The 17,197-nt window shown below is 35.7% G+C and overlaps 1 protein-coding gene across 1 annotated transcript; it reads right to left on the bottom strand.

Moving 5' to 3' along the window:
* Window positions 1-6,962: 6,962 nt before the first annotated feature.
* Window positions 6,963-7,535, bottom strand: LOC306645118 (interferon alpha-2-like; the record flags this gene model as incomplete). Its single annotated transcript, XM_079112437.1, has 1 exon — window positions 6,963-7,535. One exon carries the CDS (start codon window positions 7,533-7,535, stop codon window positions 6,963-6,965), a length of 573 nt encoding a protein of 190 aa, XP_078968563.1.
* Between the last annotated feature and the right edge of the window lie 9,662 nt (window positions 7,536-17,197).

Below are 17,197 nucleotides of genomic sequence, written 5' to 3'. Positions count from 1 at the left end.
CATCAATTCCTCTTCTAAGCAAATTTATTTTTAAATATACATTGATATCACCATTTTCTCTTCTTGCCCCTCTAATATTAGGCTCTTCCACCTCTATACTTCAAGAAATACACCATATTTTGAATGAATTAAGACCAACCTGAGGAGGTCACTTTATATTGGCTCAAAGAAAAAGGCAGAGGGTTCTTGGTTCTTGGGAACTGGGTCTCCTGCCCAGGGCATAGGTATGCACTGCACACAAGAACAAATAACTTTTGAGAAATTCCATCTATTTTTTTTTATTTTGATTCATTGTACACAAATGGGTAACAACTTTCATTTTTCTGGTTGTACATGAAATAGAGTCACATTGTTTATGTAATCATATATGTACATAGGGTAATAATGTTGGTCTCATTCCATTATCTTTCCTTTCCCCTGCACCTCCCCACCCCTCTTTTTCCTTTATACAATTCATCCTTCCTTCATTTTTGCGGCCCCCCCATTATGTATTATCATCCATTTATCAGAGAAATCATTTGGCTTTTGTTTTTGGGGGATTGGCTTATTTCACTTAGCATGATATTCTCCAACTCCATCCATTTTCCTGCAAATGCCATAATTTTATTCTTTTTGGCTGAATAACATTCCATTGTGTATATATAGCACAGTTTCTTTATCCATTCATCTATTGAAGGGTATCTAGGTTGGTTCCAAAATCTAGCTATTGTGAATTGAGCTACTATAAACATTGATATGGCTGTGTCACTATAGTATGCTGATTTTAAGTCTTTTAGGTATAGGCCAAGGAGTGGGATAGCTGGGTCAAATAGCGGTTCCATTCCAAATTTTCTAAGAAACCTCCATACTGCTTTCCAGAGTGACTGCACCAATTTGCAATCCCACCAGCAATGTATGAGTGTAGCTTTTCCCTACATCCTTGCCAACACCTATTATTGCTTGTATTCTTGATAATAGACATTCTAATTGGGGTGATGAAATCTTAGGATAGTTTTGATTTACATTTATCTTATTACTAGAGATGTTGAACATTTTTTCACATATCTGTTGATTGCTTGTAGATCTTCTTCTGTGAAGTGTCTGCTTATTTCCTTAGCCCATTTATTGATTGGGTTATTTGTATGCTTGGTGTAAAGTTTTTTGAGTTCTTTATAAATTCTGGAGATTAATGCTCTATCTGAAGTATGAGCGGCAAAGATTTTCTCCCACTCTGTAGGCTCTCTCTTCTCATTGATGATTGTTTCCTTGGCTGAGAAAAAACTTTGTAGTTTGAATCCATCCCATTTGTTGATTCTTGCTTTTATTTCTTGTGCTTTGGAAGTCATGTTAAGGAAGTCTGATGCTAAGCTGACATGGTGAAGATTTGGATCTACTCTTCATTCCATTAGGTGCAGGGTGTGTGGTTTAATTACTAGGTCCTTGATCCCTTTTGAGTTGAGTTTTGTACAGGATGAGAGATCAGGGTTTAATTTCATTTTACTGCATATGGATTTCCAGTTTTCCCAGTACCATTTATTGAAGAGGCTATTTTTTCTCCATTATATGTTTTTGGCATCTTTGTCTAGTATGAGATAACTGTATTTATGTGGGTTTGTCTCTGTGTCTTCTATTCTGTACCATTGGTCTACCTGTCTATTTTGGTGTGAATACCCTGCCATTTTTGTTACCATTGCTCTGAAATATAGTTGAAGGTCTGCTTTTGTGATACCTCCTGCTTCACTCTTTGTGCTAAGGATTGCTTTGGCTGTTCTGGGTCTTTTATTCTTCCAAATGAATTTCATGATTGCTTGCTCTATTTCTATGAGGTACATCACTGGGACTTTAATTGGAATGCGTTGAATTTGTATAGTGCTTTTGGTAGTATGGCCATTTTTACAATATTAATTCTGCCTATCCAAGAACATGGGAGATCTTTCCATTTTCTAAGATTTTCCTTAATTTCTTTCTTTAGTGTTCTGTAGTTTTCATTGTAGAGATCTTTCACCACTTTTGTCAAATTGATTCTCACTTTTTTTTGAGGCTATTGGAAATAGAGTCATTTTCCTAATTTCTCTTTCAGAGAATTCATAACTTATGAATAGAAATGCATTAGATTTGTGCATGTTGATTTTACATCCTGCTACTTTGATGAATTCATTTATGAGTTCTAGAAGTTTTCTAGTGAAATCTTTTAGCTCCTCTAAATATAAAGTCATGTCATCAGCAAATAGTGATATTTTGAGTTCTTCTTTTCCTATTCATATCCCTTTAATTTCTTTGGTCCAATTGATCTGGCTAGTGTTTCAAGGATGATGCTGAATAGAAGTGGTGAAAGAGGGAATCCCTGTCTTGCTCCAGTGTCTAAAGGTAATGCTTTCAATTTTTCTCCATTTAGAATGATGTTGGCCATGGGTTTAGCATAGATAGCCTTTGCAGTGTTGAGGTATGTTCCTACTATCCCTATTTTTTCTAGTGTTTTGAGCATGAAGGGGTGCTGTATTTGATCAAATGCTTTTTGTGCATCTGTTGAAATAGTCATATGATTCTTCACTTTAAATCTGTTGATGTGGTCAATGACATTTATTGACTTTCATACGTTGAACCAACCTTGCATCCCTGGAATTAAACCCACTTGATCATGGTGCATGATATTTTTAATATGTTTTTGTATGCAATTTGCTAAAATTTTGTTAAGAATTTTTGCATCTATGTTCATTACAGATATTGGCCTGAGGTTTTCTTTCCTTGATGTGTCTTTGTCTGGTTTTGGTATCAGGGTGATACTAGCTTCATAGAATGAGTTTGGAAGGGTTCCATCCTTTTCTATTTCCTGGAATACTTTGAGGAGTATTAGAATGAGTTCTTCTTTGAAGGTCTTGTAGAACTTGGCTGAGAATCCATCTGGACATGGATTTTTCTTTGTTGGTAAGCTTTTGATATTTTCTTCCATTTTATTGCTTGAAATTGGTCTGTTTAAATTGTGTTTGTCCTCCAGATTCAGTTTGGGTGGATCATATGTCTCTAGAAACTGGTCAATGACTTCAAGATTTTCTATTTTGTTGTAGTGTAGATTTTAAAAATAGCTTCTAATTATGTTTTGTATATCAATAGTGTCTGCCATGATATTTCATTTTTCATGATGGATTTTAGTAATTTGAGTTTTCTCTTTCCTTTTCTTCATTAGTGTGGCTAAGGGTTTATCAATTTTGTTTGTTTTTTCAAAGAACCAATTTTCTGTTTTGTCAATTTTTTTAATTGTTTCTTTTGCCTCAATTTCATTGATTTCAGCTCTGATTTTAATTATTTCCTATCTTCTACTACTCTTGGTGTTGATCTGTTCTTCTTTTTCTAGGGCTTTGAGCTATAATGTTAGGTCATTTAGTTGTTGACTTTTTATTCTTTTCTTAATTGTTCTCCATGAAATGAATTTTCCTCTTAGTACTCCTTTCATAGCATCCCAGAGAGTTCATATGACATATCATTGTTCTCATTTACCTCTCAGAATTTTTTTTATCTCCTCCCGGATGTCTTCTGCTATCCATGTATCATTCAATAGCATATTATTTAGTCTCCAGATGTTGGAGTAGTTTCTGTTTTTTATTTCATCATTGATTTCTAATTTCATTCCATTATGATGTGATAAAATACAAGGTAGTATCTGTTTTTTTGTATTTGGTAAGAGTAACTTTATGGCATAACATATGGTCTATTTTACAGAATGATCCATGTGCTGCTGAGAAGAAAGTGTATTTACTTGTTGATGGATGGAATTTTCTGTATATGTCTGTTAAGTCTAAATTATTGATTGTGTTATTAAGATATATGGTTTCTTTGTTCAATTTTTGTTTGGAAGATCTGTCCAATGGTGAGAGAGATGTGTTAAAGTCACCAGTATTTTTGTATTGTGGTCTCTTTGGTTCCTGGAATTGAGAAGAATTTGTTTAATGTACATGGATGCATCATTGTTTGGGGCATATTTATGGTTGTGTCTTGCTGATTTATGCTTCCCTTAAACAGGATGAAATGTCCTTCTTTAGCCCTTCTAACTTTGACTTGAAGTTCACTTTGTTTGATATGAGGATAGAAACCCCTACTTTTTTACTGAGTCTATGTGTGTGCTATGTTCTTCCCCAACCTTTCACCTTTAGTCTGTGGATGTCTTTTTCTAAGAGATGGGTCTCTTGAAGGCAGCATGTTGGTGGATCCTTCTTTTCCAATCTGCCAGTCTCTGTCTTTTGATTAATGAGTTTAGGCCATTAACATTCAAGATTACTATTGAGATATGATTTGTTTTCCTGGTCATTTTGGCTTATTTTCGGTTTTTAGCTCAGCTTGGTTTCTTCTTTGATTGGCTTTACCTTTAGGGTAGTATCTCCCTTTGCTGAGTTATATGGTGTTTTTCATTTCCTCCTCATGGAATATTTTCTGAGGATGTTTTCTAGCACAGGATTCTATTTGTAAATTCTTTTATCTTTCATTTATCATGGAAGAATTTTATTTCATCTTCAAATCTGAAGGTTAGTTTTGCTGGGTATAAAATTCTTGGTTGGCATCCATGTTGTTTCAGAAGTTGAAATATGTTGTTCTAGGCCCTTCTAGCTCTTTGGGCCTGTACTGAAAAATCTGCTCTTATCCATATTGGTTTCCCCCTATATGTAATCTGATGCTTTTCTCTTGCAGCCTTTAAAATTCTATCTTTATTTTGTATGTTAGGTATTTTCATTATAATGTGTCTTGGTGTGGATCCATTATAATTTTGTACATTCAGTGTCCTGTAAGACTCTTGTTTTATATTTTCCATTTCATTCTTCAGATTTGGAAAATTTTCTGATATTATTTCATTGAATTGATTATCCATTCCTTTTGTTTATATCTCTGCGCCTTCCTCAATTCCAATAATTCTTAAATTTGATCTTTTCATTATAATCCATAATTCTTGGAGGTTCTATTCATGATTTCTTACCATCTTATCTCTTTGATCAATTTGTTTTCAAGATTATTTTGTCTTCATTTTCTGAGGTTCTGTTTTCCAAGTGATCTAGTCTGTTGGTGGTGCTTTCTATTGAGTTTTTAATGTGGTTTATTGTTTTCTTAATTTTGATGATTTCTGTTTGTTTTTTTCTTCCAGAAACTACCTAGTTATTGAAATGATCTTTTGCTTCCTGCATTTGCTCTTTAAACTGTTTATTGATACAATCATTCATTGCTTGCATTTGCTCATGTATCTCATCCTTTGCTTCTCGGATCACTTTAATTATGTACATTCTGAACTCCCTTTCTGACATTTCGTCTACCATTCTGTCATTGGACTCTATTGATATAAAATATAGGTTCTTTTGGGACACTTTCTTCCCTTGTTTTTTTCATTTTGTTCATGTATCTTCCCTTCTAGCAGTGCAAATCTGAGGTATTGCAGTTTCTCACCTATAGACTAATAGTATCCCTGCAGGTTTCCATTATCTCACCTTAATGTGGGAGATCAATATTGGCAGTACACAATACAAACAATATGCATTCTTAACCCAAATAGTACCTATTAAGATATTAACCATATTGTTTTAATAAACAGAGATGATGAGTTCAATTATGATCTATAGCATAAACAATAGGTTTGTAATAAGGTCCACAATTTCTAATGGTGAACAAAGAGGATGGGGAAGGGTGTAGGATAAGGAATGTTAATGAGATAAGAAGTAAGACTACAGAGGTACTCTGTCTGTCATAGGAGTAGTGAGAGCAGAATCAAAAGAAATTGGTTGTTAGCATGAGAAAAGGCAGAAAGAGTCTCCAAAGAAATAGATAAGAGGAAAATAGAGTGAGAAAAATAATAAAAAAGCAATGTAGGAATAATAGTAGGGATAGTAGGAATAATAGTAATAATACTACTAATAAAAAATTCTACAATAAAACTATATTGTACTGTTCACACCTCCTAGTCTTCAGTAGTCTTCTGTAGCCTGATGTCTGAGAGGTACTTGATAATGTGGTGTCCCAAGAAGGGAGCAGTCCCATGAGGGATGGCGATCTCCTGGTCAGGAATAATCCATGATAATGGGCAGAGGTGACTCCACGTGTTGGTAGATGGCCAGCTGCAGTGTGGGTACTAGACCTCACAGGGCACTATTGTCCCTGGAGACCTCGAGCTGGGCCTGGGCCCAGTCACATCACTGGAGTTGTACAATTGCATCTATTAAAAAAATAAAATAAAATTATTATACATGTATTGAGAATATCTTTTTCTATAAAATCTAAATACCAACATATAGACATGAGAACAAAATTAAATATGTCAGATTGATCATTGACCATAATTTATTTTTCTTCCTTTTTAAGGTCATCGTTGTTAATTTCAGGCTTCAGTTTGCAGTTGCAGAAACAACTCCAAAAATGTATATAGGAAGTTGTTTCATGCTTTTCTTTCATCATATCCATTCCTTCATTCATTTTCTCTGAATCTCAATTTGTCCAAATGTTCCACCACTAAGTTGATGGAAAAACATAAAAATAATCATGTGCATGAAATGAGAACTCAACACAGAAATTAGCATTTAGAACTAAAAATTTCAATTTTGTTACTTAAGAGAAAAATGGGAAAGAATGAAAAAAAAGTATTTACCCAACCCCTCATCCACATCCAAGAATGTAAAGCATTCCAAAACTGAAGACGTTTCTACAGCAAAATTGTAATGAAGAAAGCAAATTAATTGATTACATATAAAGATGTTTTTTACTAATCATGCTGTGATGGCATACATAATATTATATGAACAAAATAAATTTTGTAAATATTTAAATAAGTAAATACAACTTCAGGGATATAAGGGACTAGAGCCTATAGATTTGAAAGCAATGTTGCCTTTAAATGACCAAATTGATTGAATTCTTCTCACAGTTCCAGAAGGAATGAGTCTTTGAAATTGCAGAATTGAATGAGTTGGTAAGGTGTATCCTCAGTGAGAAATATTTCCCTGTTGAACCAGGTCTCATTCCTTACTCCTTAGTCTTTCATACAAGTTTGCTGATGAAGAGAAGGATCTCACGATTTCTGCTCTGACCACGTCCCAGGCACAAGGGAGCTGTTTCCTCCCCTTCAGATAGACAGTGAGCCTGTGGAAGTACTTCCTCAGAGCCCTCAGGGGAGCCTCTTCCACCCCCACCTGCTGGGTCACACAGGCTTTCAGGTCATCCAGCTGCTGATAGAGGCCAGTGAGGAATGTGTCCAGGAGGGTCTTGTCCCAAGCAGCAAAGGACTCCTGGGTGCTGAAGAGGTTGAAGACCTGCTGGGTCATCTCGTGGAGGACAGAGACAGCTTGAGCCTTCTGCACCTGCTCACCATACTGCCGCTCCTGAGGGAAGGCAAAGTCCTTTCTGTAGTTCAGGCAGGACAAGGTGGGAACTCTCCTCATTTTCTCCAGGAGCATCAGGGCCCCCTCCTCATTTCTCTCAGGAGTTTTGAGACCCAGATTCTGGATCTGAGTCAGGTCACAGCCCAGAGAACAGGTGGACTTGCAGCTGAGCACCACCAGGGCCAGCAGGAAAGTCAAGGGCAAGACCATTGGGGATATTGCAGATACTGCTGGGCTGCCTGGGATGAGTGATCCTGAACCTTTGCCTCTAGCTTCCCTGAAGACCTTGCTCTGTGTGTATGTCTTAAATAGGGAACACACTAGTTTCATTTTCTGAATGCCAGTGCCTTACTTTCTATTTATTTATGCATTCCCTTCTCCGGTTTTCAGCAGTGTTTCTTAACTATTCTGGTTTTCATTATTGCCTCCGTTTCCACTGTTACCCCTACCCATCAGAGCCTTTTGACAAACTTATTTCTAATTGAAAATTCATTAAATTTCATTTAGGACATTTATCCTTTATATCTGCATATGTACCATATCTATATCTCTATACATTAAAAGTACAACTTATGCTTTTTTATCAATGTAGAGTTAAGAATGACAATAATTAAGCTAAAAATTACACTTCGAATTTTTGACATTTAAATGATCTTTATACCTGATTTATAGTGACTTTTAACTTACTTTATGTAAGTTGCTATATGTTAAAGTACATTGAATATAAAATTTCAAAATACATAATAATATTGAGATAATGTTATCCTTCAATGTGATTATAAGATCTTTCTTTGCAAAGATTTTTAGTGTTTTTTATCATACAAGAAAATAATATTTAACTTTACTACCTCAATTTTTTTCTGCATTTTACAAAATTATTGATGTAAACTAGTGTAAGACATTTGGAAGTTAGGGCAGAAACAGCAAGACAAACAGAATTAGAAATGAAGCCTAAGAATATGACTGTCTCCAACCTCAGGATAAGACATTAATCTACTCCTACTGAGTTGCTGGGAATATCATTTAATACACAACAAATGATTCAGAATATTATTCATACTTAGTCAACACAGTAGTGGAAGGAGTTTTAGTCAGCTTTTTCTGTGCTGTGACTAAATAACCTGACCAGCCCAACTGTGAAGCACGAACATTTTTATTTGAGGGCTCCAGTTTTCAGAGCTCTTAGTCCATAGGAGGCCAGCTCCATTCCTGGAGACTCCACATGAGGCTGAACATCATGACGGGAGAAGGTGGCAGCTCACATCATGATGATCAGAAAGCAGAGAGTCTCCACTCCCCAGATACAAAATGTGTACCCCAAAGCCATGCCCCAATTCCAGTCTCCTCCAGCCACACCCTACCACTTCAATTAATCCCATCATGGATTGATTCGCTGATTGCATTAAGATTCTTACAACACAATCATTCCTCCTCTGAACCTTCCTGCTTTGTCTCACATGTGAGCTTTTGGGGGACACCTCTCATCCAAACCGTAACAGAAGGTTTGAGAGGACTGACTCCAATTTTGAACAAATTTTTTCTTGTGGGTAAAATTATACTGAACAGCATCACAGGCCAAGGAGAAATATCTCATAAAAGAATGAGTCAGTGGACTTGGGGAAACTTTATTGTTGACTTAGTTTAAGAAATTACCAGTCATTCCAAACCTCAGAAACCACTATCCCAATCAGTCAAAAGCCTCAACATTAGGGCAAGACCATTCACCAGCAGGAAGTTTGGGATTTGCTATAGGCCCAGATGATTGTTAGCATTTTTTAAGCAATGAAGTTGTTTTAAATTATGTTAATTTTCAGGATATAATACTATTGATCACTAAATAGACTATGATAAAGTATAAGCATAACTTCTATATAGTCTGCAAAACTAGAAATTCATGTGACTTGCTTTATAGTGCTAGTGATTCATTGCAATGATCTGAAACTGAACATGCAATTTCTCAATATATTCCTGCCTACACTTAAACATAAGACCTGAGACTACAACAGGGGGAAATGATAAAGGGAAAACTAAGCTTCAACAATGAATTCTTGAATATGACACCAATGAACACAGACAACTAAAGCCAAATAGATAAACTGGTCTACATCAGAATCTAACAAATTTTGTGCATCAAGAACACAACCTGAAGAGCAAAAAGGCAACTTCAGAATGGTAGACTATATCTGCAAATCACATATGACAATATCAGATATATGCTATCATGTGATTAAACCATGAGGATATTATTTTTCAGATTTTTATTGGTTTATTTTAGTTATATGTAACATTGAGAATCATTTTGACATAATTATAAAAGCATGGAATTCAATTTGCTTTAATTCAGTCCTCAGTACTTCCCCTTTCCCTTCCTTCCTTCCTACACCTGTTCTCTTCCCTCTTCTCTACTGATCTTTCTAGGCTATTTAATTATAGTTTTTTTATTCAGTTTTCTGTGAATACACTTGATAGTGAGATTCACTGTGATATATTCATATATGTACTTAGGCTATGGTTCTTCCCTTATCCCACTACTCCTCCTTTCCTCCCTGTCAATCCTTTGTCTACTCCACTGAGTTTTATTCTATTTTGATGAAATCTCCCATTTCTCTCTCTCTTTCCTTATTTTTCTCTTTTCCTTCTAGCTTCCACATATCAGAGAGAACATTCAATCTTTGCCTTTTGTGGTCTAGTTCATGTCACTTAGCATAATATTCTCCAATTCCATCCATTTACTAGAAAATATCATAAGTCAATTCTTCATGACTGAGTAATGTGTATATATCCAAAAATGGATGTAAATGTTCTCTCCATTCATCTTTTGAAGGCACCTAAGTTGATTCTATAGCTTGGCTATTGTGAAATGTGCTGCTATAAACACTGATGTGGTTGCATGACTATGGAATACTAAATTTAGAACTTTTGGATACATACTGAGTCATTGCATAGCTGGGTCATATGGGGGTCCATTCCTAGGTTTTGATGATTCTCCATACTGCTTTCCAGAGTAGTTGCACTAATTTTCAGTCCCACCAACAATGCCTGAGTATGCCTTTTTCTCCACAACCTCACCAACACTTATTATTATTCATATTCATGATAAATGTCATTCTGACTGGAGCAAGATGAAATCTCAAAGTACTTTTGATTTGCATTTACCTAATTGCTAGAGGTGTTGAACATTTTTTATACATTTGTTGGCCATTCGTATTTCTTCTTTTGAGATGTGTCTTTTTAGTTCTTTCGTCCATTTATTAACTGGGTTATTTGGGGGTTTTGGTGTTAAGCTTTTTGAGTTCTTTGTATATTCTGGATATTAATACCCTATCTAAAGAGCAAGTAGCAAAGATCGTCTGCCATCTGTAATATCTTCCTCTTCCCCCATTCTCTCTTAGTGGTCTTAATTGTGTCCTTTGCTGTGCAGAAGTTTTTTGATTTGATGGCATCCAAATTATTATTTTTGGTCTTATTTCTTGTACTTTAGGTAGCTTGTTAAGAAATTCAGTTCCTGTGCTGACATTTTGGAGTGTTGAAACTACATTTTCTTTTAGCAATAGCAGGATTTCTGGTCTAAATCTACATCTCTGATCAAGTTTGAGTTGACTTTTTTGCTGGGTGAGAGATAAGGATCAAGTTTCATTGTTCTGCATTGGATTTCCAATTTTCCCAGCACCATTTGTTATAAAGGCTCTTTTCTCTAGTATATGTTTTTGGCACCTTTGTCTAGTATCAGATAATTGTATGTATTGGGTTTGTCTCTGCCTTGTATTCTATTTCATTGATCTTCATGTCTGTTTTGATGCCAGTAAAATGCTGTTTTTGTAACTATAGTTCTGTATTATAATTTGAGGTCCAGTTTTGTGATGCTTTCAGCATTGTTCTTTTTTGCTAAAGATTGCTTTGGCTATTTTTTTTTTTCCAAAATGAATTTTAGAGCTGCTTCTTCTAGTTTTGTATTTTGATAGGGATTATATTGCATCTGCATAACACTTTTGTAAACCTTACATCAGGACCAAAGCAATAAAAAATAATAAACCAACAAACCATGCACTACAATCTCTAAAACCGTGAGCCAAAATAAATGTTTCCTCCTTTAAGCTATTTTTCTCAAGTGTTTTGTCACAGTGATGAAAAGTCAACTCATTCAAAAGTTTAAAACAAGCAACTTTTTAAATGGTTTTGTTTGTACATTATAGTTTTATAATACTGGAATTCATTTTGAACATAATCATACATGCATGGAATATAATTTGCTCCTTTTTACTTCTTAGGACATCTTCTTTCCCTACCCTGCTCTCTTCCCCATTCCCTTTCCTTTCCTCTACTGGTCTTCCTTCTATTTATTTATCATTTTTATTGGTGCATTATAGATATACATAAAGGTGAGATTCACTGTGGTACATTCATATATTATATATAATAATTTGGGAAGCTTAATTCCATAGTTCCTCTCTTTTCACATCTTTGTTCCTTCACCCTCAATTCTCTTCTTTTATTCCATTTTTCTCCTATTTTCAAGGTCTTCTCCCCCCTTGATTGTCCCTTTTTGGCTCTAGGGGCAATGAGAAAACATTCAACCCTGACTTTCTCAGTCTGGCTTATTTCACTTAGAATGATGTTCTCCATTTCCATCAATTTACCAGCAAATGCCATTATTTTCTTCCTCATTCTCCTTCCCCTTTTCCCTTCTCCTTCCTACAACTAAAACTAGAATTATCTTCCTTTTCCTCTTCCTCCTCCTCCTCCTCCTCCTCCTCCTCCTCCTCCTCCTCCTCCTTCTTCTTCTTCTTCTTCTTCTTCTTCTTCTTCTTTTGTATCAAGAATTGAACCCAAGGGCATTTAACCACTGAGCCACATCCTCAGCCATTTTTATTTTTTTTTAGAGAAAAAGTCTCACTCGGTTAGGGCTTCACTAAATTTCTGAGGCTGGCTTTGCACTCGAGGTCCTTCTGCCTCAGTCTTTCAAGTCACTTAAGTTACAGGTACACACCACTGCATCTGGCTAATTTCATTCTTCTTTATGGCTGAACAAAACTTCTTGGTGTATAAACAACAAATTTTCTTAATCTATTCATCTATTCACAGGCAACTTATCTGGGTTCATACCTTGACTATTGTGAATTGCATTCCTAGAAACATTGAAATGTCTGTATCACCGCATTATGCAGATTTATTTGTTTGGGAGTGAGACAGTTGGATCATAAAGCTGGATCATCTCACCAAAAATGTATGAGTTACTTTTCCCCCACATTCTCACCAGCATGTGTTATTTGTATTTTTTATGATTGCCATTCTACCTGGAGTGGGATCACATCTCAAAGCAGTTTTGATTTGCATTTCCCTGATTGGAAATAATGTTGAACATTTTTTCATGTATTTCCTGGTCATTGTATTTCTTCTTTTGAGAAATGTTGTATAATTCTTATGCCCATTTATTTATTGTGTTTTTTTAATGTTAAGTTTTTAGAGTTCTTTATATATTCTGGATGTTATCCTGAGTAAGAGAAGAGTGGGGAGAGATTTTCTCCCAATCCGTAGGCTCTTTTGGTTGTTTGCTGATAAGAAGCTTTTAAAATTGGTGCTATCCCACTTATTAATTCTTGGTTTTATTTCTTGAGCATTGGGGATCTTATTGTGGAGGACAGTACAAGTCACTATATGTTGAAGTTTGTAAAAATAATTGTTGGAGACGATGGTTGCCCAACTGTGCTGTAGAATATTAGTGCTACTTCCCTCACTACAGGTAACATATTTTAGTATGTATGCTTCCACCCTGTTTCCCCTCTCTACATCTTCTTCCTGGTCTCTAGTGGCCTATGTTCACTCTGCTTGTATGTACTCACTATTGTTGGCCTCATGAGTTAGTAAGAATATATCATTATTTCACTTAAGATAATATTCTCCATTTCATACATGAGGCTACAAGTGAGATTTCACCCTTTTAATCCATTTTTTCATTGTCATTCATTGCAGTTGATTCCATATTTTGGCTATTGAGAATAGTATAGCAATAAACATAAGCATGCAGGTATTTCTATTACATAATGGCTTCATTCTCTCGGGCTATACTCACTGGTGAGATAGTGGGAACATATGATAATTCTAGTTTTAGTTGTATGTGATGCCTCCAAACAGTTTTCCATAACAGATGTATTAGTAAACATTCTCTGACAGGATGTAAGATTTTACCTTGTCTATATCCTCATCTGGATTTTTTTCATCTACTTTTTTGTCTTGTTGATAACAGTCAATCTAACTAGGATAAAATAACCTCTCATTGTGTATTTAAATTGAAATTCCCTAACAATTCATGATATTGAACTTTCTCAGGTACACACTAGTCATTTTAGTATGTTCTTTTGAAAAATGTCAATTCAGATACTTTGACCATTTTTAAATTGGATTACATGGTTCTTTGCTACTTAGTGTTTGAGTTCCTACATATTCTGCATGTGAACACCATGTCAGACAAGTAGTTTTCAAATATTTACTTCATGTTCTGTAGATTGTCTCTTAACTTGGTTCAGTGTTTCCTTTGCTGTGCAGAAACTTCTTAGTTATCCTTTAGCAGTTTTATAGGTTTGGGACTTTATTAAGTGTCAATTTTGAGTTAATAAAGATCTAGTTTCATCCTTCTGCACCATTTATTGAAGAGATGGGGTTTTCTCCCATATAAATTTTCATTGTGTTTATTGAAATTTAGTTGGTTGTATTTTGTGGCTTAATATCTGGCATTTCTGTTATATCCCATGAGTCTATGTATGATATTTGTATGAGTGGCATGTTTTTAAATTAGTATTGCTTTGTAATGTGTTTGGAAATCAGATATTAAAATACCTCAGGTTTTTATGTAATCCAGATGTGATCAGCTCTGCAGTGAGAAGCAGGGAGTCTCCCCAGTCAATACACAGGAGATTGGTTCCAAACACCAGTCACTACAACACTCACCCTGTCTGGCAAGTCAGTGGATATTAGCCTTCTCTGGATAATTCACCTAGAGAATGAGCCGCTCAGACAATGGAAAGTCTGTTTTGAGAAAGCTAGAATTAACAGAGAGGAAATGCCATGATCCCAAAGAGTCTACTGTAAATGCAAATAATAACAATTATGATGACAAAAATGATAACAGTGACCAGCCACTGTTCCAAGGTCCTGGCTAATATTAACTCAGCAATGCTCATCTCTACAATTGGTTGGATAGGAAGGTAAATCTGGAGGGCTAGACCAAAGATCTAAGGTCATTACCTGAGGCAGAATTGACACAAATTTTTCTGACTCATGAAACAAATGAAGAAAAGTGATGCATGTGAATTTCTGAACCTAGAGGGGCCTCAGCATGGATGAAGTAGACCAAGGAGTTAAGATTAACCCAAGCTTCTCAGTTTCAGTTCAGATGGTGTGGGGTTGCCCTTCATTGGTTTGTAGGACCACATGGCATGTTGTATGAGTGAATACAATTGATTTTGTGTTCCAAGAAAATTAGATGATATACCTTGTAAATATTCATTAAAACTTCAATTTTTCTTCCATTTGAAAGTAAGTCCAAAATTCAAGTAATGTCTTCCATGAAATAGCATAAAACAATTTTATGACTGCATTATCTGCTGACTTCAGGAAACTCACTTCTTTTGAACTATGGACTTCTCCTGTGAACTTAATAAACAAAAAGGACCTCACAATTTCCATTCCAACACAGTGCAGCCTCCTGGACTCTGAGTTCTCTCTTGTGTGTCTCACTGATTTCATGGGAGACCCCTGCAGCAGCAGGCCATTCTCGATACCAAGGAGACTCAGCAATGCTCATTTCTGACCTTCAGCCCAGCCTTACTTTTGTGTTGTCTGCTGATAGAAGCCAATGAAGTGTTTGACCTCCTCTTCATCTTTTCACCCAGTGGTTACATTTTCAATTCCCAAAGACTTGTATGACCAAGATAAAGACTGCATGAATGTTTTCTATTGAAGCAGAGAAGGTTTCACCAAGGAGAGTCTGGCTTCAGATCCAAACTCAGTCACATTGCTATGGGTAGTTGTATTTGTCTATCTTGTCTATGGCTGGCATCAAAATAAATTCCCTTCCTCACATCTTGGTCGCTATATTTTCAGTTTCTGAGAATTTAAAAGATGTAATTTTAGTTTGGCAGAATTTACCAAATCTGATATAGGAACCCATCATTTATGAGTTGCTGGCAGGCTACCAGTGTGCACAAACTGCCATGACCCACACAGACACAGTCCAATAGAGCTTTTCATCTGTCCCCAGATCACACACTCAGTGCACACATGGCAATGGCCATCATGGTTGGGAAACACTGCACCATGCTGGGAACTCCGTGAGTGTATGTGTGGCTGGGATGGTGCCTAGTGCTGACAGAGCAATGCACTTGCTTCACGCAGAATCACAGCACATGGGAATTCTGATGACCCTTTCCATGGCTCTAATTAAGTCTGCTTTATGAGATAAGAATTGAGTTTTTGTATATCTGTGTCTGTTTCATTTTCTTAACTCATCATCACTAGTTTTAAGATGGATTCTCACAGGCTGTGATATAATTGTTTTTTAGCGTCTCACATGAATGGTAATTGGTTCTAGCACTAGCATGTTATTTATGTAGGCTTCATGATCTTTGTTTGTGTGACCTAATCTTCAGGAAAAATTCTAAATTCTACATATGCATAAAATATGCAGAAGGCAGTCACTGGAAAGAAACAAAGAGGGTTGATCCCTCTTTGTCTTCCCTCTTTTCAATGAACTAAGTGAAATAAATGAATTCTCACAGAGTTCTTTGCCATTACAAATTTTGATCATACGATATGCACATTACTAATATTTGTCTCCTAGAAAAACAGTGGGTGGAGAGGAAGAATAAATGTTCAATGCATTAGACAAAGGGGACTGAAGGGAAGGGAAGGGGATAGGAAAAGGAAAAAGAGTGAAATGAATCTGACACATTGTTCCTGTGAACATATATGAATACACCACAATGAATCTCTGCATCACATACAACCATAAGACTGGGATTCCAATGAGAATTAGACATATTCCATGTTTGTACAAATATACCACAATATCCTCTACTGTAATGTATATCTAAAAAGAACAAATTTTAACAAAAAAAGAGGGAAATACTCTGAACCAGTGCTAGAAGACCACATCAAGTCAACACTCCCATATGCAGTCACAGGTGCAGACTTCCTTAAATAGACTCCTAAAGCTCTGGAAATAAGATCAAGAATTGATAGATGGGATGAAACCAAATTTTAAAACTTCTGACAACTGAGGAAAATGATCAAGAGTGTAAAAGTGGGAACCAAAAAAATGGAGAAAATCTTTATTGCTACTCTTCTGAGGGAGGACTAAGATATATAAGGAACTCAAAAATATCAATACTAAAAAAGAAACAAACCATTTAATACGTGGGAAAATGTACTAGTCAGATATTTTCAAACAAAGCAATACAAATGGGCAAAAATATGTGAAAAAATGTTTAAAATATCTACCATTAGGAAAATGAAAATCAATTGTACCCTCATATTCCATCTCATGGTAGTTAGAATGATAATTAAGAAACAAAAAATCATAAACGGTAGTGAGGATATGGAGGAAAAGGAACACTTATACACCGTTGGTGGAATTGTAAATCACTGAAATTACTGTGAGATTCAGTAGGGAAGTATCCCTAAAACCCTAGAAATTGAAATACCACATGACTCAGCTACACCACTCCTGAGTTTTTTCAAAAGAACTTAAGCCATCATATTGTAGTGATATGTACACACTTATGCTTATAGCAGAGCATTTCATGAGGGCCAAGTATGGAACGAGTTTAGATGTCAGTCAACAGATGAATGGATAATGTGGTATGTGTACACTACGG

The sequence above is a fragment of the Sciurus vulgaris genome, assembly GCF_902686455.1.
Source record: "Sciurus vulgaris genome assembly, chromosome: 15".
Taxonomy (NCBI): Eukaryota; Metazoa; Chordata; class Mammalia; order Rodentia; family Sciuridae; genus Sciurus; species Sciurus vulgaris.
The sequence above is the reverse complement of the archived record's forward strand: the minus strand, read 5'-3'. Positions and strand labels throughout refer to the sequence as shown.